Source organism: Equus quagga, chromosome 1 (genome assembly GCF_021613505.1).
Source record: "Equus quagga isolate Etosha38 chromosome 1, UCLA_HA_Equagga_1.0, whole genome shotgun sequence".
NCBI lineage: Eukaryota > Metazoa > Chordata > Mammalia > Perissodactyla > Equidae > Equus > Equus quagga.
The window spans coordinates 93,512,454-93,531,952 of record NC_060267.1 but is presented as its reverse complement, the minus strand read 5'-3'; the positions used below and the strand labels follow the sequence as shown (position 1 = coordinate 93,531,952).

At 60.1% G+C, this 19,499-nt stretch overlaps 1 protein-coding gene across 1 annotated transcript in view; it reads right to left on the bottom strand.

Annotated features, from left to right (window-relative positions):
* DBH (dopamine beta-hydroxylase) overlaps positions 1 to 18,339 on the bottom strand; it is a 21,249-nt gene extending 2,910 nt beyond the window's left edge. The window contains exons 1-9 of the mRNA XM_046652763.1: positions 18,022 to 18,339; positions 15,403 to 15,549; positions 13,615 to 13,872; positions 12,509 to 12,685; positions 11,733 to 11,835; positions 8,059 to 8,225; positions 4,774 to 4,917; positions 4,321 to 4,359; positions 3,730 to 3,789 (exon numbers count right to left, since the gene is read on the bottom strand). Coding sequence (XP_046508719.1) covers positions 3,730 to 3,789; positions 4,321 to 4,359; positions 4,774 to 4,917; positions 8,059 to 8,225; positions 11,733 to 11,835; positions 12,509 to 12,685; positions 13,615 to 13,872; positions 15,403 to 15,549; positions 18,022 to 18,339 — 1,413 coding nt within the window. The remainder of the gene's footprint in view (positions 1 to 3,729; positions 3,790 to 4,320; positions 4,360 to 4,773; positions 4,918 to 8,058; positions 8,226 to 11,732; positions 11,836 to 12,508; positions 12,686 to 13,614; positions 13,873 to 15,402; positions 15,550 to 18,021) is intronic.
* Between the last annotated feature and the right edge of the window lie 1,160 nt (positions 18,340 to 19,499).

Genomic DNA, 19,499 nt, shown 5'->3' with positions numbered 1-19,499 from the left:
GGAGGAGCAGGGGGGAAATGTAGGGGGGAGGAGGAGAAGGAGGGGAGAGGAGAGGGGGAGGAGGAGGAGGTGGGAGATGACGGAGGGGAAGGGGAGGAGGGGGGGAGGAGAAGGGAGAGGAGAAGGAGGAGGAGGGAGAGGGGAGGGGGAGAAGGAGGAGAAGGCAGAGGGGGAGAAGGAAGGGGGAGGGGGAGACGAACTCGAGGTATGGAGGAGCTGGGCTGGAGAAAGCAGAGCTGGGGAGTGAACAGCCAGCTCAGGGCCTGCGGGGCAGGGCTGGGGCGGGGTGGGGTGCAGGGGTGCAGCTCAGGCTGACCTCTGTCTGGCCTCCAGCTCCCAGCTCCTTGTGAGGTGGGTCTGGGGGTTTATTTGGCTGGTGGGAATGTTTGAGGGAAGAAAGGCATTTGCTACTTCCTGGCAGAACAGAAGGACCGTAAAAAGCCCAGCCAAGGCTCAGCGCAGTCCCTCTCCCGGTGTAGATGGAAAAAGGAAATTCCCTGTGAGCAGATCTGTCTGGCACCCTCTGGGTGGGGCTTCACCTGTATTGTTCCCTCACTTCCCAAGGCCCCAGGGGACCTGCTGCAGCTTTTGTCACTTGTCCTCTCCTGGCCTCGGAGGGGAGGTCGCCTCCATCGAGAGGGAATTCCAGTGTTTTCTACCCTCCGCATCTCAGACTTCAAAAGAGAGTCCTGCCCTGAGTAGGCTCTGCTCCCCCGGAAGCCCTCCCTTTGTCCTCGCCTGGGACAGGAGTCGCATTTCAAAGGCCCTTGTCTCCGGATGGATCCGCAGGGCAGGGTGGTCAGAGCTGGGAAGCTCCATCTGCCCGTTGGGAGCTGCCAGCTGCCCTCCTCCTTGACCCTGGCTGGCTGGCTGGCTGTCTGGCGCGGTGAGGTAGCCCCTGGGAGGGGAGGGCACAGGTCGGCGTGGGGGCCTCCGTGGGGTGGGGCGTCTGAGGTGTCAGGGGTGCTCACCAGGCCTGGCCTTCACAGAAGTAGCAATAGGTGGGGGTCAGCCCAGGGGGGCTCCCCTTCGCTGTTCGCTGATGGGATGTCCAGCAAGTCCCTCCCTGCCCCTTGGCCCCAGTGGCCTCTCCTGCAGAATGGGGAGATGCTGTGGTCCTGCCTGGAGCCTCACTCACTGCACAAGGAGCGCTCTGCCGGGAGGCAGCACATGTGGGGTTGGCCCCGGTGATGAGGATTATTTGGGGCTGGTTACTTTTGAAAACTGCAGACAGGAAAGAGGGTCTGAAAAGTGGAATTTACTTGTCCTTTGTTAAGAGACATTTCCATTTGTAAGAGAGGTCTCCATCTGTGGGGGTGTCTCCCTCTCTGCACCAGCAAGAGGGGAGGATGACCTTATCTCTAGAAATTCTTAATGGGGAAGGCAAGGACATCCAGACTTAATCCCATCTGATTCTTATCTAAAGTTATGGGACCATCCAATAACCAGACCCCACCTGCACTGATAACATTTTACTGACTTTTTTACATAATCTTTCCTTTGTCTTGTAAAGAGATAACTCTCGTACCTATGCCTTAAATTTAGCCCTACCCTCAACCCATGCCTGCGGATCTTACTGCCCATGGGTCCTGTCCCCGTGCTATTCCATCCTAGTCTCTGAATAAAACAGCACTACTGCCAGACCTTGGGAGGCCAAGAAATCTTTCTTTCGACTCCTCGACTCACTGAGCCCACGTCACCGGGACCAGCCCTGCTCCCTGCTAGTGGGTGCCTTTGGCTGTCCCTCCTCACTGTTTCCTGGCAGCACCTGCTGCATGGGGTGCTGGCGAGGCTTAGAGGGGCCCTGAGCGTGGACAGGGTGAGTTATTAGTACAACGCCGAGCCCTCCACGTGGAGGAGGCGTTCCGCAGTAGCGGCTGGTGTTATTCTGTCCTGAGCACCTCCTGGAGATTCCATAAAGAGGGTGCTGCATGCCTGCAAAGCTCTCCTGTCCCCCGAGTTTATGATCATGGACCCTGAGCAGCTGTCACCCCAAATCCAGAGGGAGGGACGAAGCATGTGGCAAGAGCTTTGCAGGCACACGTTCCTGGGTTAGATCCCAGCTCAGCCCATTAGTGATCAGCTGTGTGACCTCCGGGAAGTGTCTTCCCTCTCTGAGCCTCAGTTTCTCACCTGTGAAAATACAGACAAAGATTCCTACCTTGGAGACTGGTGTGAAAGCTATGAGAGGTGGAAACAACTCAAATGTCCGTCAACAGATGATGGATAAACAAGCGTGGTCCATCCACACACTGGAGTGCCTCAGCCATAAAAAGGAATGAAACACTGACACGTGCTACAACACGGATGAACCTCGGGAACATGATGCTGAGTGAAGGAAGCCGGTCACAAAAAGTCACAGGTTATGTAATTCCATTTATCTGAAAGTCCAGAGGAGGTAAATCCACAGGGACGGAAAGTAGATCAGCGGCTGCTTAGGGCTGTGGGGAGCGGGGAGGTGGCGGGGGGACGGGCTCTTTTGGAGTGCCAAAACGCTCTGATATGGACCAGTGAAGGGGGACTGGATCTGGGAATATACTAAAAGTCCTTGAATCGCACACTTTAATTGGGTGAATCGTATGGTATGTGAATTCTCTCTCAATAAAGCTGTTGGAAACAGCCTAAATGAGACTGCAAACAGGAATTTGATAAACTTCAGTTCAATGAAAACACAGAGCTGTGCCACAGACTGGAGTCCTGGGGGGAGGCAGGCAGGCTGGGGTGTAACCCCAACTCCAGTCCACTCAGAATTCCTGATTCCCAGGCTGGTTACTGGGAGCCGTAGTGATCAATGAGGCGGCCAGCAAGGGTCTATTAGCGGGGAGGTCAGTTTGCCAGGACAGGTGTGGTCTGTGCCTGTTGACCAGGCACAGTCATGAACAGCATTGCTTCTCACTCTTAGAAGCAGCCCAGCTGGATGGTATGTTGTGTGACCAGCATCTCTTGGTGCCTGTACAACAAGCCTTGAAAACAGAGTCTCTCCTGGATGGACCCTCCTCCCCGGGCGGTCCACAGTCCAGCCCAAATGAATCTGTGTCACTTCCCTGCAGAGCAGGACCAACCGGACATTTACACAGAATTGTCGTTGATGAAGCCCAGAAGGGAACAGCATAAAAATGAATGTTTCTGTAGCCCCTGTATTTTGGCTGGTCAACAGTTGGTTAGAAAGGCGGCTGCAGGTTTGTTCCCCGAGGTCTGGTGAGGGTCTCTGTCCTCTGGGCTTTCCTGCCGCCCCCCAACTCAGAGCGCTCGCTCGCCTTCCACCACCCCTACCTCCACCTGGTTTTTAGTTTTCCTTGTGACTGTGCTTGTCGCCTGCACAGGTGTGGCAGGCCGTCTCCCTGGCTGACGGAGCTCCAGGGGGTCCTGTCAGCTCAGGCCCTTCTCCCAGCATCAGCCCACAGGCGCTGACACGGGTTTACCGCAGTGGCTCTCCAACTCCGGCAGGAGCCAGGTGTCACCACCCACATTCCAGCTCAGCCTGGAGCCTGTGAGTCTGAATTTCTACCAAGTCCCCAGGGGATGCCGATGCTGCTGCTCCAGGGAGCCCACCCCGAGAAGCGCCGGCCTGTGCAGTGAATGCGGGAGGGCATCCCCCGCCCTCCGGCACCCTACGCTCTAGCGGGGGAGTTAAGACGTGTCGTCGAGAAAGTGTCAAAAGTCCCCAGATGGACACCCAGGCTGCACGTGCTCCCTGGCAGGCGGCAGGGAGAGCTCAGGGTGACTTACCACGGTGGCCAGCTTCCTGTTTTCCGTGTTGTACGTGCAGGAAGTGATGAGCACATCCCCCTGGGGAGCCAAGCCACAGTCACCCCTCAGCACCTGCCCACCTGGGGAGAACAGGTACGCCAGGCCTGTCTCCCCGTGGAACCGAGCCAGGCACACACCATGGCACTTAGTCATCAACTCAATTCTGAGGGACCCTGCAGTGGTCCCTGGCCCTCACACGTGTGCGGGCCGGTTGGTGGCGTCCCAGCCAGAAGGTGACTTGGGTAAGCCCCACCTGGCCTGGGACTCCCCTTCTGCACCATGGGCAGCCCCACCGGGGACCTCCACACCCTCGTCTCCCGCTAAAGCTCTCGGCGGGTGTGGGCGGCTGATCAAGCAGAGGGCGTGTCTCACCCTGAGAGCTCTCTAGCCTCGTCCTCCAGGCCTGTCTGGGAAGTCCTGGGGAGTCTCACCACGGGACAGCCCTGGCCCCTGCCTCACGTGGACGTGGTTCTGAAAGACCTCCACATTACTTCTGCCCTCCCCCATCGCTGTCTGTCTCTCCCCTCTGGGGACGGCCCCCCGGCCTTCTGTCCCTAACTGGGCACTCACCGGGTGGACAGACACGACCTTCTTCAACATGCGGATCTCCTGGGGTGGGCAGAGCAGAGGGAAAAGGGGAGATATCAAGAAGCACCCAACCCCCAGCCGCCTTCCCCACAAGCCCCTGGGGGTGGACATTGGTCACAACCCCTCTCGGGGAGCCAGGACTTGCACGTCTGGCCTCTGGCCAGGCAGGGGTTAGAACAAGAAGGTGGTTACCCAAGACGGATGTTACCATCGGGCTGACTGGGCCCCAAATCCCCTAATGGGCCACACGCCAGAATCCATCCCCAGAGCCCTGCCCTTAGATCTGATCCCCAAGAGGGAGCGGGCCGGCTGCGGGGCGCTCGTCACACGTTGGGGCCTGGCCCGGAAGAAGGAAGCCCGGAATGGGGTGTTTCTATGGTCATCGGGAGAGAGCAGGTCAACCAGGCCCAACCTGAGTGCAGGGCGGGTCCCTACCTGGAAGTGAGGGCTGTAGTGGTCGTCCCTGTTCACAACTTCCCTCTCTCGGCCATCCCGGGCCAGCACGGTGACCACCTTCCTCCCCGTCAGGTGCGTGTGGAGCTGAGAGGCGAAGATGTGGATCCCCGAGGGAGGCAGGGCCTGTGGAACAGGCGCCAGGGTCAGGGCTGGCCACATGGGCGACCCTGATGGCTGCCCTTCTGCAGGTTCCTGTGCCGACCACGGGCCACAGAACAGAGACTCTGAGTTTGCCTCCCTAGGACGTCTGTGTCGCTGGGGCCTCGTCTTTCTCCCTGATCAGTTACACCCCACGTTGAATAAAAGAGATGTCGCTAAGGTCTACCCAAGTGGCAGCTGGGGCTCATTCGGGGGCAGACAGCGTCCCTCTGGTCCTCTCCTGACCCCCGAAGGCAGATACGTTTATTCAACAGACTTTAAAGTGAGCCCCCCGTGGGCAGGGGGAGGCCAAGGGGAGGGCAGCATGGCCTCCTCGTGCTGCAGGCCCACATCCGGTGGACAACAAATGACAACAGTGCGTGGCCGTCCTGTCCAGCGCCTGCCACCTTCTGGCACCAGCAGGCCCTTCAGCTGCCCGGCGGCCACCCCTGCCTCACCGGCACAGCCCAGGTGGCCCTCTCCTGCTGTCACCATCACCTTGCATTACAGCCGCAGCTCTGTCCCCAGAAGCTGTCGGGCGGCAGCACAGGAGAGACGAGCCGGCCCTCCCTGCACCATCAGGCGTGAGGGAATTTCCCAGACAGTGGACGTTTTCCCACCTTGACGTTAACTCTGTTTAGAGAGGACATTTCCTAAGACGGATTAGACCCTTCAAGCGCTTCCTTCACGCCTCGTCGTCTCTCTGACCACGTGCCACCTGCTCTGCTCCGCTTTCTCCACTCTGCTGGCAGCTCAGGGACTCTCTGCCCCTCGCCCATCGCTGAGTGACCCCAGACGGCTGTGCTTGCGACAAGTCATCTGACTTCGCCTTTTCTCCACCACCTACTGTCCCTGCCCTCGTCATGATTGATCGCTTTTGGCCCCTTGAAGACTGGGAAAACTTATGGCCACATTTGTGACAGTTGAGGCCAGGCCTGCTGACCCATGGGGCCCTGGGTCTTGCCCCTCTGGCCCCCAGAGGCTGATCACTGGCCCGGAGATGCGGGTGTCCAACGGGTGGAGGCCGTCCTGCGGCCTACAGTCCAAGATGTGATGCTTTTTCTTGGTGTCTCTGTTTGGACAAGGGTATCTGGACCACGCCAGACCTTTGACTGCAGAACTCATGCCCTTCAGTGATCTGCTCATGGAGATGTAAGATGGACCTCCCTGGGAGTCCCTTCAATGAGTGTTCCACGTAAGTGGGATTTTCAAAAAGAAAGCACTGTTTGAAGGGCAGGAAGAGCAAATGGAGATCTTCTCATTTCCTGGCTCTGATGCGTTTGGAGACTCTGGCAGACAAGGCAAGGCTGACCTCCAGGCCGGTGAGAGGCATTCTCAAGATAAGAGGTCAAAGTGGCCTGGGTCCCGGCAATGCGGCAGCATGTGCTGCTTGGTCTGGCGCCACTCTTTCCCGGGGAGCCCCAAGGAGGTGACTCCCCAGCCCCTGCCGAGGCCAGGGAGCCTTTCGCATGACTTTGCAAGCTCTGGGGACGCGGGAGAGAGTGCCAGCTGCTGACTGTGGTGACGATCTCGCGGCTCTGGTCTCGGACACGAGGAGCTGCTCCTCTGCAGGAGCACACGTGCCCTGGCCAGCTGATGGCTCTGTCCCTCTGCAGCTGGAGGACACTGTGCTTGCCTGATGGTGGAGGACTGAAGCTCGGGAGCCGCGTGAAGAATGAATCCCAGTGAATCCACTCGTGGGAGAGGCAAACCCGCCGTAGCCCGCATCCCGCATCCCGCATCCTGCAGCGTTAGGAGTCAGACAGGCCTGGGTCGGACCCTCCCGCTGCCACTGCACCGTGGCCCCAGCAGCCTCGGTCTCCTCATCCGGCAAGTTAGCCGTGCTTGCGGGTCCTTGTGAGAAGCAAGGGTGGGGAAGCGAGGAAGTGTTGGAGACCTTCACAGCCAGCTGTGCCAGGACGGCAGTGAGCTCCCGGACACCAACGGGAGGACCAACGACCAAGCCCCTGGAAACACGGGACCAAGGTCATGGGCAGACATTCCCAGGAAAAAACAAAGACAGGTGGAAAGATCCTCGAGCTCCACGAATCATCGGGGAAATTCAAACCGACCACAGTGAAAGTTTTCTTCCTGAGTGACCGAGAAAATATTTCAAATATTGATACCCTGGCGGGCCGGGAAGTCTAAGGACGGGGCATCCTCCGGCCCATGTGGAGGAAGGACGGGGCTGGGCTTTCTGGAGGCAGTGTGGGAGATTCATTCAAAGTGAAGTTCGGGTGCCCCGTGCACAGCGATTTCACTGCTGGAGATCTACCTGATAAGACGTTTTCCGTGTGCACGAGGGTCTCCCTGCAGCCTTCTTCCCATTGGTGAGAAGCTGACAGCAGCCTGGACACTGCTGACAGGGGGACAGTTCAACACAGGCCCGACTGGATGAGGCAAGTGGGCACCGAGGGTTCAGAATTTTGGGGTCGCTTCCGCTCCTCTGGAAGCTGGGTCCCCACTGTTTGCTCCGAGACTCTGCGCTGGCTTGCACTCCCCGGGTCCTGGCACGGCCCTGAGAACCCGTGCTCGCTCGTATTTTGTGTCCCAGGCACTTCGCTAGCCCCACCGGGTCCGGCCCGGGAGAAGTCCACAGTGAAAACCACAGTGTGCGAGGCCCGGCAGCAGTCAAAAGGCAGGGTGCAGGACAAATCTGTACTACCCAATTTGTTTTCAAACACAAAACAAAACTCTGTCTTTCCATCACGCGGAAGGCCGTGTAGAAATGTACAGAAGTCTGGAAGGACATGAAAGAGCCAATGACCGGCTCTCTGGGGGAGAGCCCTGTGGCCAAGGGGCTTTATCTTGAGCTGCACTGCCTGCGTTTTTAGGGGTGAATGCGTGTCCCTCGTACTCGCAGAGTGAAAGGCTATTTGAAAAGGCAGCGTGTGGAGGTGCTGGCGTGCAGTGTGGACTGAGTGGGAGCCATGGTTATGGCTGGAGCAGGCGGCGCAGGGGCCACACCGCCCCGCGGGAAGGCTCCTGTGCACGGGGGTTGTGGGCGGAGCCTCATGAAGCTGCAGGATGGGGGAACCAAAGCCACTGATGCCCTCCTCCCTTGGCCACCGCCTGCAGGGCCTCAGCGGGAACCAGACAGGGCCAGCCTAGCCCAGCCCCACTCACCAGCTGAGTGCACTTGTCGGTGCAGTAGCCTGTGAGGACGAAGGCCGTCTCCTGCGGGGGGATGGCCATCACGGGCGTGTACACCAGGCCCAGCTCCATGATGCCTGCGTCAAAGCGACGCAGCGTGGCTGTGTAGTACAGGCGGATGCCCGAGGAGTCGCGGCGGCCTGGGGAAGGTGGGACGGAGGTGAGTGGCGGCCCTCTCGGCTGAGCACCAGCCCCTCAACCGCCCGCCCCGCTCAGACTGACCCCCAGCCGCCCTCAGCCAGGAGGCGGTGCCCATCATCCCACACCTGCTCCCACCTGCAGTGTGTGCTGAGAGCTTTTGTCCCCGCACCTGTTCACGCCAGGCAGGTGCAGTGCAAGGATCAGCTACTGCACACCGTGAAAGACCCCCACGGAAAGAAAGAGCCGCTGTTTCTAGGAAAACTGAGTTGCCTGCTGGGGAAGATTTGATAAAGGCAGGTAACTAAAACCTGCTGTGGAATCAGGTGGGGGCGAGATGCCCGCGGTAGACCTGGGAAGCTGTAGACGCCGCGATGGCTTTGTAAGCGCTCCTGTGTTCTTCCTCCGCGGTCAAAGCAGTCCAAGCTGAAAACCAGCTGCAGGACAGCCTGTGGTCCCGCTTGGTCAACACTGTGCTGTGTGCTCTCAGCCAGGTCACTGTCCCTTTCTGGGCCTCTCTGGGCTCAAAGTCAAGGGCCTCTTCCATAGGAGACTTCAGTGCTCCTGCCTCTCACGGTCCAGCCACACCTGCCGGTTCTTCTGGCGGTTGGCTGATTGGAGAGGCCCGAAGCTCCCTGGGCAGGCCTCCCAGAGGCCACTCAAAGCTGATGGTCACAGTTTGGGGGATGCTGGCACCCACAGGCAGAGCCGCACCACCGTGTGACCTTCAGGAGCCCCACCTGCCCTCCTTCCTGGAATCAGTCAGTGACGAGGCCCTGAGCACTTCAGGGCAGAGCACCTGGCTGCCTCACAGGAGAGGCGAGGGGGCTGGACACAGCTTGACCCCTGGGGACGTGCAGTCGAGCTGGAGACGGATGGAGAGCCTGTGTAACTGAAGACTCGTCCTCTCCAACTTACAGACGAGGAACCAGGCCTGAGCGGGAGACCCTGGCCGAGGTCGTGGGTCTGGGGAGCCCAGGGCATCGTTAGGGGTCTCCCTGCTCCTCTACTCCCGGGTGGAGCCAAGAGTGCCCCAGCCTGTCCCTCCCTCCCTCCCTACTCTGTGCTCCCCCTGCGCCGTCCAAACCCAGCTCTGCGTCTCTGGGCCGATTACATCAGAGGATAGTAATAAAAAGGGACATGAATTGGTTAAAATCTAGATGGTGATTAAATAATGAAATAATTGTGGAATTTTGATATTTATAGAAAAGCGGTCCATCTCCAGATTTGTGAAGTGACAGGAGCGTCCTTACATTTGGCAAAAGATCCATAAGTACGACCAGCTCATCAGGAAGAGACAGACTTCCCTGACGCTTAAGGAGTTTTCAAAAATCCATTTGCTTTCAGGTTTTAAATGAGCAATAAATCCCGTATCATGCTAAGGCCCCAGCTGACTTATGCCTTCCTCTGTGCACGCTGTAGATAATGCCAACGGTGGCAGAAAGTATTAGTTATGCCGGCAGGAGGAAGTCGCCGGCAGCCCACGTTGGGTTGGCAGCATTACGTGCGTGAGCTTTCCCAGCCTCGGAACAGCTGCGGGAGGTGAGCCAACACAGCAGGGGGCATGGTCACCCACCTAGGGTCACCCAGCGAGGGAGGGATGGGGTGGCACCCAGCCTGGAGCTGATGTTCTTACTTCAGGCTCTTTCTGCCCCTCACTTACACAAAACTATGTCATTTTTTTTTTTTTTTTAGAGAGTGAGAAGAAACAGGCTATGTGGCTATGTATGGTGGAAGATGCTGGTGCAATAGACAGAGGGAAATATTTTCAGTTTCTGATACCATATCAACTGGCATTGCCATCCTAAAGACCAACTCTGGTTGTCCACCTTCAGGCACAGGGTGATCCAGCAGCCCCCACTATCTGCCCCCAGCTAGCTTTCCCATCCCCTACACTGCAGCCAGTCTGGACCACCTGTGTTCCCGGGACACGCTCTCCATTTACCACCTCCTTGTCTCCGCACAGACTGTTCCCTCGATCTGGAATTTGGCACCTGGCAGCTTACGCTGAAAATTCTCGTCCTCCCAGGCCCAGGGCCAAGGCTGCCATGAAGCCATCCAGGCACAGGGACTCCCCTTTATCCCCTCCTGCACGTTGCTTGTGTCTCCCTCCTGCCCTGGCTCCTTCCCGCCTGTGTGTGTGTGGATGTGTGTGCGCGTGCGGGTGCGCACCCAAGCCCGTGACTTCTCTCCCTCCCAGCGGTCCTCGGAGGGCGTGGGTGTGCCGTGCTCATCTAGAGGTCTCCCTCGGCACCTGGAGCAACGTCACTCACAGTGTCCCTCAACACGCACTGAGGAGCGAAGACCCTGGGCCTGCATTTCTTAGGCCATCCTTACCGTGCGTGCGGGGAAAACAGGAGGCTCAAACACACGCCCCAGAGGCCTTTCCAGGCGGCACGCTGTGCCGCTGGGGGGGTTGGTTAGAGAGGCCCAGGAGCCCACCCTGACACGAAACCCGTGAGTGGGAAAGCCCGTCAGGCTCACACTCACAGCAGGCATGTGCTCTGGTGTCAAGTGCTCGGAGGCGCGGGAGGGAAGCTCACAGCCAGAAACGCCGCAGCCAAGCCAGGGCTCTTCCCTTCCCCTGCCCAGTCCTGGGGCAGCGCACGCCAACGGTCAGGCCACCAGGGTGGGTTCTGGGCAGGGACCACGCTGGCTCCATAATAGCCTGCATCCTGCCGTGCTGCCGTCCTGCCAGGTGCCCTGTCCCGCCCGGCCTGCTCTGGGGAGGGCAGCATCATCACACACATGGGTGCTGGCGGGTGACCCCGTCCGGGAGGGGCGTCTACTGGTCTGAGCAGCCTCAGAGAAGTCACTTCCAGGGCAAACGCGCATGGGACCCTGCTCGGGCCTGAGGCCCCCTTGCCCTGAACCACTTGTCCACACGCCCTGACGCCATCCTTCTGCTCTGGCTGGTGCCACAAAGTGAGGATAGAGCGCAAGGAGCGGGGGGCGTTTACAGACGGGTCCACTGTCTAGGAGATTCTTCAAGCTGTGGAGTCAGACAAGCCTTGCCTGGGTCTTGGGTAGGCTCAGCCATTGCAGGGCTGTGAGACCGAGGCCCTGGAGACACCCAGGCCCAGACCCCTGGCTCCTCCTGCTCCCCTCACAGCCCCTCACAGTCCCTCCACCACTGGGCCTTCACTTCGTCATCTGCCACATGGGCATGCCAGCCGCCTCCACCTGCCTTTCCTGGGGGGCTCCTGGGACAGCACAGTGGTGGCGGCGGTGGGGGTTCACGCGGAAGCCGTGTGAAGGTGCCGAGCCCCACCATCTGGGGGTGCAGTGACAAGCCAGCCCAGGGCGCCCCCGCCGTCACAGAAAAGCAGAACGAAGGAGACATGAGAGGGACCTGTGCCGCGGGGTTGTGGAACAAGGCGGGAGACTCTGGGGAGTGGGGCCCCGTGCGGAACAGACGCCCCAGTTATCTTCCCGACTCGACGTGGCCGAGTGTAAGGGCTTCCGAGGGGAGGACAGAGGCCGGGCAGAGACCCCTGGGATCCGCCTACCTTCTATCTTCAGTGGGTTGTGGTAGTGAACTTCCAGGCGGAGGAATCTGGAGGACCCGGCACCCCCGAAAGCAAGCCCAGCTTCCTCTGGGTAGTAAAAAGCCTGCGGGGTTCGGGAGAAGGAAGGGGCAGGCATCGGCACCACAGCCCAGGCAGACAGACTGGTGCGTCCCCAGGGGCGCCCCAGACGGGAGTCGGAGAAAAGACCCCGCCGACTGTGGGGCCTGAGTTGCAAGGGGTGGTGCTGGCAAGGGCAGCTGGATCAAAATGATGCTCTCCCACTGACGGGCAGCTCATCACCAATCCACACGGATGTCCCTATTAGACTTGGGATCAGGGAGTGGGGGGAGCTGGTGTCCCCTAGGGGAGCCCACTGCCCAAGCCCCTGGCACAGCCCCCCTGGCCCTCCTCTGGATGGGTGGAGGAAGCCGATGAAAAGCCCCGGATGCAGCCCACGGAGGCCGCCCAGTGCCCACCCCCAGGCCGCCCAGTGCCCAAACCCACGTCCAGCAGGGAAGGGAGGTCAATAGCCATGAGGTCCCTGAGCTCGTGGGGCTTCTGCATTTTTATGGAAAAGTGACAAAGGCCGGACGAAACCCTCGTGGATCAGAAGAGGTGGCAGGCAGGTGACACCCAGGTGTGGGGTTACTTGGGGCTCAGACCCACAAGCATCTCCCCGGAGCCCCCTGCTGGGGCCTCTCAACCAGAGAAGTGGGGGACACAGAGGAATGGGCCCAGCCTCCGGGAGAGGCCCGGGAGAGGCGGGCGGGACGCACCTTGGCGCCCAGGGCCCAGGCGGCCAGCACGTGGCGGCAGTAGTTGAGGCGGCTGGGCTTCATCTTGGAGTCGCAGGGTCCGTTGAACTGGGGGAAGCTCTCGAACTCGGCAGCGCACTGGAAGACCTCCATGTGGTGCACCAGGGCCTCGTTGCCCTCGGTGACGATGGGCTCATACTGCGGGTGGCAGCACCAGTGAGCCTGGGGCAGTGGACACCCGCCCGCCGGCCCGATCATGCCCCCCGGGGGCTCTGGCCCAGCAGCTCCCCTCCGTGGGCCTCTGCTCACCCATTCTGCGGGGTCATTTCCAGGCGTGCTCCTGGGGCTCAGGGCTCCAAGGGTGGAGCCACCAACCCGGAACCCGACAGAGTGTGCCTGAAGCCCATGACGACCTCCAGGGCAAAGGAAAGGGGGACCCAGGCAAGTCATTCCCTGATAAGGTGAGGACAGGAAGGCAGCTGTCCTCGTGCGGATGTGGCAGTGGATGGACCAGGAGATGGAGGCTGCCTAAGGCTGAACCTGAGCTGGGGGACCACGCATAGCTGTGAGTCAGTCTGGCCACTTCCTGCTGTGTGACTTTGGGCACTCACACAACCTCTCTGGGCTGCACGTCCTCTACCGGAAACAGAGATGAGGATACTTAGCACTGCGTGCAGACTGTTGTGGAGCTGGAGTGGGCACTCCACCTTGCCTTCCCCCAGGGCCAGGCCAATAGTGAACATTCAACAGCTATGTTGTTACTGTTGAGCTCCAATGAGTGTTTAGAGCAACTGAGTTCTGAGTTGAGCTGCTTTTTCATGAAGGGGAAGGTGGCCAGACAGACAGCCCTTCCAGGCCAGGGGAACATACAGAAATCAAGACATCAGTTGCCTTTGTCCCAGGCTGGGAAGCTGGGGCACGGAGCCCCCGGGAGGGTGAGGAGCGAGCCGGGCGAGGGGTCAGAGCGTGTGTGTGGCTGCAGGAAGTTCAGGCTGAGCCCAGGGTTCTGGCTCAACCGGGACCCTGGGACCCCGAACGGCTCTGCGGATGGGGCAGCTCTCCACAGGCCTCGGGGGCCCCAGGTGGAAAGCAGAGCTGGAGGCGGGCCGGGCTGGACTCCCACGTACCATGACGATATGGTGCCGGGGGAAGCCGTCGGGAAGCTCAGTAATGTAGCACCAATAGGTGGTCTCCTGGCCAGGGACCAGGACGTCGGGGGCGCGGACCTCCATGGTGCGCATGTCCGCGGGCAGGGCGGGGACGGAGACGTTGGGCTTCAGCAGCTGCACCCTCTGCAGCCCCGTGTGCAGGGCTGAGGTGTTGATGGCCTCCAGCGACCAGAACGGCTCCTCCAGGACCCCGTACACCAAGTGGACGGTGCCGTCCTGCAGCGGAGACAGGGCCGGGTCTCTCACCCACTCAGACCCCCTTGACAACCGGGGAGGCTGCCAGGTCCCCACCCACCTAGCCCGGCAGCTGACACGCTGTTCCTCATCTCTGTGGAGGAAGGGATCTTGAGGCTCCCCGTGGACCCAGGCTGCCGTTTGCACTGGGCATCAAATGCATTTCTTTCTAAATACGTCCCATCGCCACTCACTTAGCATCCACTCAACTCCTGAGTGCTGGGCTCCACTCTGAGCCAGGGCCGGCTGGCCCACCTGTGACACTTGTTCCCCCCACCACCCCCAGGGGCCCTGGGGACAAGGTGTAGGTCATCTCCTCTGCTGCAGTCAACAGCCCAGCCTGAGGAGTCAACCCTCCTATGAAGTGAAAAAAAAATCAAACTGAGGTTTCTCGACAGTTGTACAACCTGGCAGAGCTGTGCTGTCCGACACGGCCGCCACCAGCCCCGTGGGTGCTGGACAACGCAGACCTGGAAAGCTCTGTCAGTGCCGAGCTGGAGGTCACAGACAGACTCAGGGGGGCCAGGGGGCTGGAGTTGGCTTTCCCAGGCGCGGCCGCGAATGGAAACCTGCATCCACGTTTAGGATGCGGCTCTGTGAATGCCTTACATGGTCTCCGGGCCCCGGCGGCCGTCCCTGTGTGTTCATATTTGTGGTGGGCAGCTAACTTGCTCTCTGAGTTTCTGGCCACATAAACCTGGAAGCCCGTGAGCTGTCCTCCGCAGAGGGCATCTCAGGGCTCCAGAGGGGAGCCTCCCCTACGCCCTGCCCTGGCCTCGTCCTTAGGGAAGGTGGGACGCAGAGGACCTGCTGGAAGGACACCTCTCCCGGTACCAGCTGTGCCCCCACCGTGCCATGAGCCCCTGGACAAGTCCTTCCCCTCTCGGGCCTGGTTCCCCCTGCAGCTCCCCACCAGCCACGTTGCTGCCGTGCCGGAAAGATTACGCCAGAGGACTGATGTCGGTTGAAGCGGCTAGGAAGCTAGAAGGACTTTGTCCTTGAGCTCAGGGCGGGTTGTTTCTCCCTCTCTGGAGGGCTTGGAGCCGCATGGTTTGGATCTGTGGTGGCCGTGAACTCCTAGACAGAGCCGGTCAGGCCTTACAGATCATCCAGCTCCCTTCTTCACTTTATAGACAGGTAAACTGAGGCCCCAAGGAGGAAGGGATCTGCCCAGAGCCTCACAGGAAGTTGGCAACAGGGCCAGGCTGGGGATCCAGGGCTCCTGGGCTCTTTCCAGAATCCCACCTGAAGATGTACCAGGAGGGGAGCCAAGACCCCTCCAATCCAATCCGAGAGGCTTCAGGGCAGGCCCCGCATCTAGAAACCTGTCGGCTCTGTGCCAACCAGGAGCACTTCCTGGAGGGAGCAGAGGCTGACAGCAGAGCTGGCCTCTCCCAGGCTGCCATGTCCTCGCCTGGCTGCCTTTGGGATCCCCCCTCGGGGACACAGCCCCAGGAGGAGTGAGTGGTCCACGCCTCCCACGATCTTCTGGGTACGTGGGGTACCACCCACCTCGATGAGGTAATCCTTGGGGTCACAGGTGCCAAAGGGCCTCTTGAAGAGGAGGGACAGGCCTTCTGGGGTCCTCTGTGCCCGCAGCAGCTGGTAATCCTGCTGGGCATCCAGGTGGATCCACCCCTTCTGGTCACTCCAGGCGTCCTGCAGAGGTAAGCAGGGGCTCTGAGCACAGGGCCGGGCCGTGGGGCCGGAGCTCACGGTCGGCTGTCTACAATGCAGCTCGTGCCCCACGCCCGGCGGAGCTGCTGGGCCTCACTCCCTGCAGATCCCAGGAGTTCCACCCAGGGCTGGGGGTTCACTCCCACTTTCTGTGTCTGCCTGGAGATGCGGGGGACTGAGTCGAGCTCCACTCACGCCATCTGCGGCCTTGAACCAGGCTCTCCAGCCGGGACACACAGGGGCTGGTTGGCTGCGCAGATGCCCAGACCTCGGGGTGGGAGCCAGGGGTCTGTACTGCTGAGAAGGTGCTGTGATTGGGAAAGGGGCCTGAGACAAATGCTGCCCCTTTGGTCTGTGGAGAGGGGGTCATGACCGCCCACAAAACCTTAGAGAGGGGAGACACGGGGCCACTGCTGGGAGCAGGGGTGCCTGGCGAGCGAGAAGCCAGGTGACCCCCTGCACTTGCACACCCCTGAGAGTGAGCACGGCCTTGAACACCGCACCCTGGGCATCCTGCTCGCCGCCTCCTAGTCCCAGCCTTGCTTGGAGAGGGTAAACTGAGGCCCAGGGAGGAAACGGACCTGCTGCATTTTCCCAGGACGTTAGTAGACGGCAGACATGGCCTGACCCCTGACCTCCCCTCCCCCAGCTGCTTTCCCAGCTGGCTCTGAGGCTCAGCAACCCTGGGGGCTCCAGGCCGTTACAGGAGAAGGAGTCCTCCCGGGGCTCCACCGCAAACAGGCCTCTGATCCACTCAAGACACCACGCCTCCTTGGCCTTGGGTTTTTTTTTCTTAACCCTGCATCCAGGGCTAAAGCATGTTTTCTTAATTTCCTTAAGAAAAAAGAAAGCTGCAAAAGATTTCGCAAAGTTTTCCCTGGAGAAAGATACCACAATGAGCTCCTGCTGAGGGACGCTGCGATCTGCAGAAGGACTAATTTTAAACAGTGGCAGAAAGTCAGCTTGTGATCCTTGGGCTGGAAATTGAGAATGTATTTGTTGAACACATTGCTAAGGGGGGAAAAACAAGTCTGACATTTGTTTGCATAGGAATTGGTTGCGCAGATTAATCTCGCAGCAGCCCGCGGGAGGGTGAGGCCGACCCGGCTCTCCTGGCAGCCGGGGAAGCTGCCCCGACAGGAGCTGGTCCTCCTGATTCGGGAGCTTGCCTGCTCCCCCGGAACGGCTTACCGCTGGGGCTGCCCTGGGTCTTTCTTGGCCATGACCCCATAAGCCACTGATCATCCTTGTGTGGGGGAGGCAGGGCAACCAGGAGGCCGAGGTGGGCCCCAATCGGGCAGCTGCACCGGATCCTAGTGGGTGGCCCCAAGCCAAAGGCTCCAGCTCGCCCAGCCTCTGGCCTCACCTGTGCAATGGGCACAGGGCGTGCCTGCAGCTGCCGTGGGGATGGGATGGAGCACAGGCGGGTTCCAGAAGGATCAGCCATTGTCAGCTCGTGTGAATTCACACAACCCAAAAAGGGGCAGCGGGATTATTGTCCCCACTCTTGAGAGGAGGATGCCGAGGCCGGGAGCGTGGAGTGGCTGCAGGGGTCCGACTCTCCCCTCCTGACTTCCAGCCCAGAGCTCCTGCTGGGCTCCCTGCTTCCCTGGAGTGAAAGCCCCTCCACTCACAGATCAGGAAGGTGCCTCCTGACTTCAAACAATCGTTTCCAGCTCCTGTGTCTGATTTTGTGGAGAGAGTTGGGTTTCGTCTGTCCCCCGAGAGGCCCTGGTGGCCAGGCTCGTCTGGGGAGGATGGCGGGAGGCGGCTCAGGGTATGGCAGCTGGGCTCCCTGGGACCCTCCCTTCAGCATGTCGAGGGCCCCAAGCCTCTCTAGTTTGAAGGGAAACTTCCTTTTCTCCACCCTTTATGGCAGGAACGGGGGTATGCTCTGAAAGCAGGCGTCAAGAGCACACCCTTAGTGTCCCGCTCAGCTCCGTGGGTGTGTTCCACACCTGGTGGGAGGGCACTCGGCACCTGCTCGGGCCCCCACATGTGCAAGCACTAGGTCTGTGTGTGCTGCCTCCTGGGCAGCGGGTGCACACGCCAAGTGCTCGTTTGGCCACGTACAACCAGGAGGCCCGCGTGGGAGGGTGTGGTGCACTGTTTGTGCCAGTGGGGACGCGGGGTCTGCCTCATGAGGGTGGGGCGGGTGGGGTAGTGTGCGTCTATGGGATGCACGGGTCCTGTGGTCACGCTCCTCGGGCACGCTGGGTTATGTTCTTTGGAATGTGCAATCGAGGGCCATGGAAGACACCTCTTTCCCATTTTGTCCATAAATTGGCATCCCTGAGATGCCAAGCTTGGGATACAAGCTAAGATCAGAGCAAATGCAGAGAGGCAAGAGAAAAACTTCCTTTGCTGGGTCAAGGAGGACCAGTGTAGGATGAAGGCTGGCTGAGGGCCGGGTCAGGGCCAGGTCAGCAGCACTGGGGTCGAGGAAAGACTTACCCCAAAATAGGCACTGTCCCCATCGGTCCAGAGCACAACCAGGTCAGCGTTCTCCAACTCACCACGGTCCGACATCCCAAACAGGACCCCAGCCTTGAGCTCCCGCACCAGGAGCTGGAAGTGGATGATCTCCTGCACGTAGCTGACATTCCAGGAGAGCTCCAGGGTCCCCTCGGGGTCCAGGGGGATGCGGTAAGGAAAGGGGCTCTCCGGGGGTTCCGAGCCCTGCAGCGCGGCCACCAGGATGACCAGGAAGATGGCCACCGCTGTGCCGTACATGGAGGCCGCCTCGCGCACGCTGGGGCTGGGGACCTTCATGGCTGGGTGCGCTTGGCCGCCCCACCTGGCCATTTATGTCCGGGCCCTCTAGGGGGTGGGTCCAGGCTGCCCTGGTAATCACATTTGTCTGGTGGGGAATTCAATTGTCCTGCTGACCCTCCCACCAGCCCCTGCCCCAGGCCAAACACTTTGCCTCCATCCTCTGCTAATTGGCGCTAATGACACATGGACATCATCAGTGGGAATTGGAGCAGACTGGCTGATTCCGTCCCTCTGCATCGTCTCGGAAGAGCTGTCCGGAGAGCAGCTCCTCCTCCTCGCGGCCAGAAGCCCTTTCAGATGCCCTCGGCTGGGCACTGGGCTGACCACCAGCAGGCTGTCTGTCCTGTCCCGCACAGCTGATATGTGGGCTCCGTGCCGCCCCATCCGTGGATGGGCAGACTGAGGCCCCGAGGTTATCTCTAAGGTGACCAGTGGGGAATGAGACCTCGCTGCAGTGGGCCTGGCCCGGGGAGCCGTTTCCACAATGCTGGAGGGCGGACCAACTTCAAACCAAGAATAAAAGACGATCCCCAAATAGTCCTGTGTTTAGACACTCTCTCCTCAGCCTGCTGTTCCCACTTTTGTCTCCTCTATTTCCCCACGGGCTCCAGCTGGCGCCACGGCTGCTCCAGAAGGAGTGGGTGCTCTGCGGGGGGCAGGGCCAATGGCACTGGGTGCTCTGCTGGGGGGGCAGGCTGCAGGGGGTGTTTCTGGGGGCCTGGACTTCGGGGGGCGTTTCTGGGGAGCAGACTCCGCGATGCCTTGCTCCGGGCAGACCGCAGGGCACACTGCTGGGGGACAGACTTCGCGGAAAGTGGTGTGAGCGACAGGCCTGCTTTTCTGTCTCCAAACCTAACAACGTCCTCCAGGCTAGAGCAGACCTAGCCTGCATCTGCACACTCCCATGGCAGCTGGCCTGTTGCACAGTTTCTCCACACCTGCCATGAGGCCTTTGCACAGACCCGTTGGGATTCACAGCCCTGAGAGCCTCGTGCATCAGTCTCACTGCACCCCGGCTCACTGCCGTCCTTCTCTGTGCAGAGTGGACTCAACTCATGGTCCCACCTCCAGGAAGTTCTCCCTGATTGCTCTCTCCACTCTGAGCTTGGCTCCCTACCCCTCACGCACCTGACTTCCTTCCTTCCTACCTTCTTCCT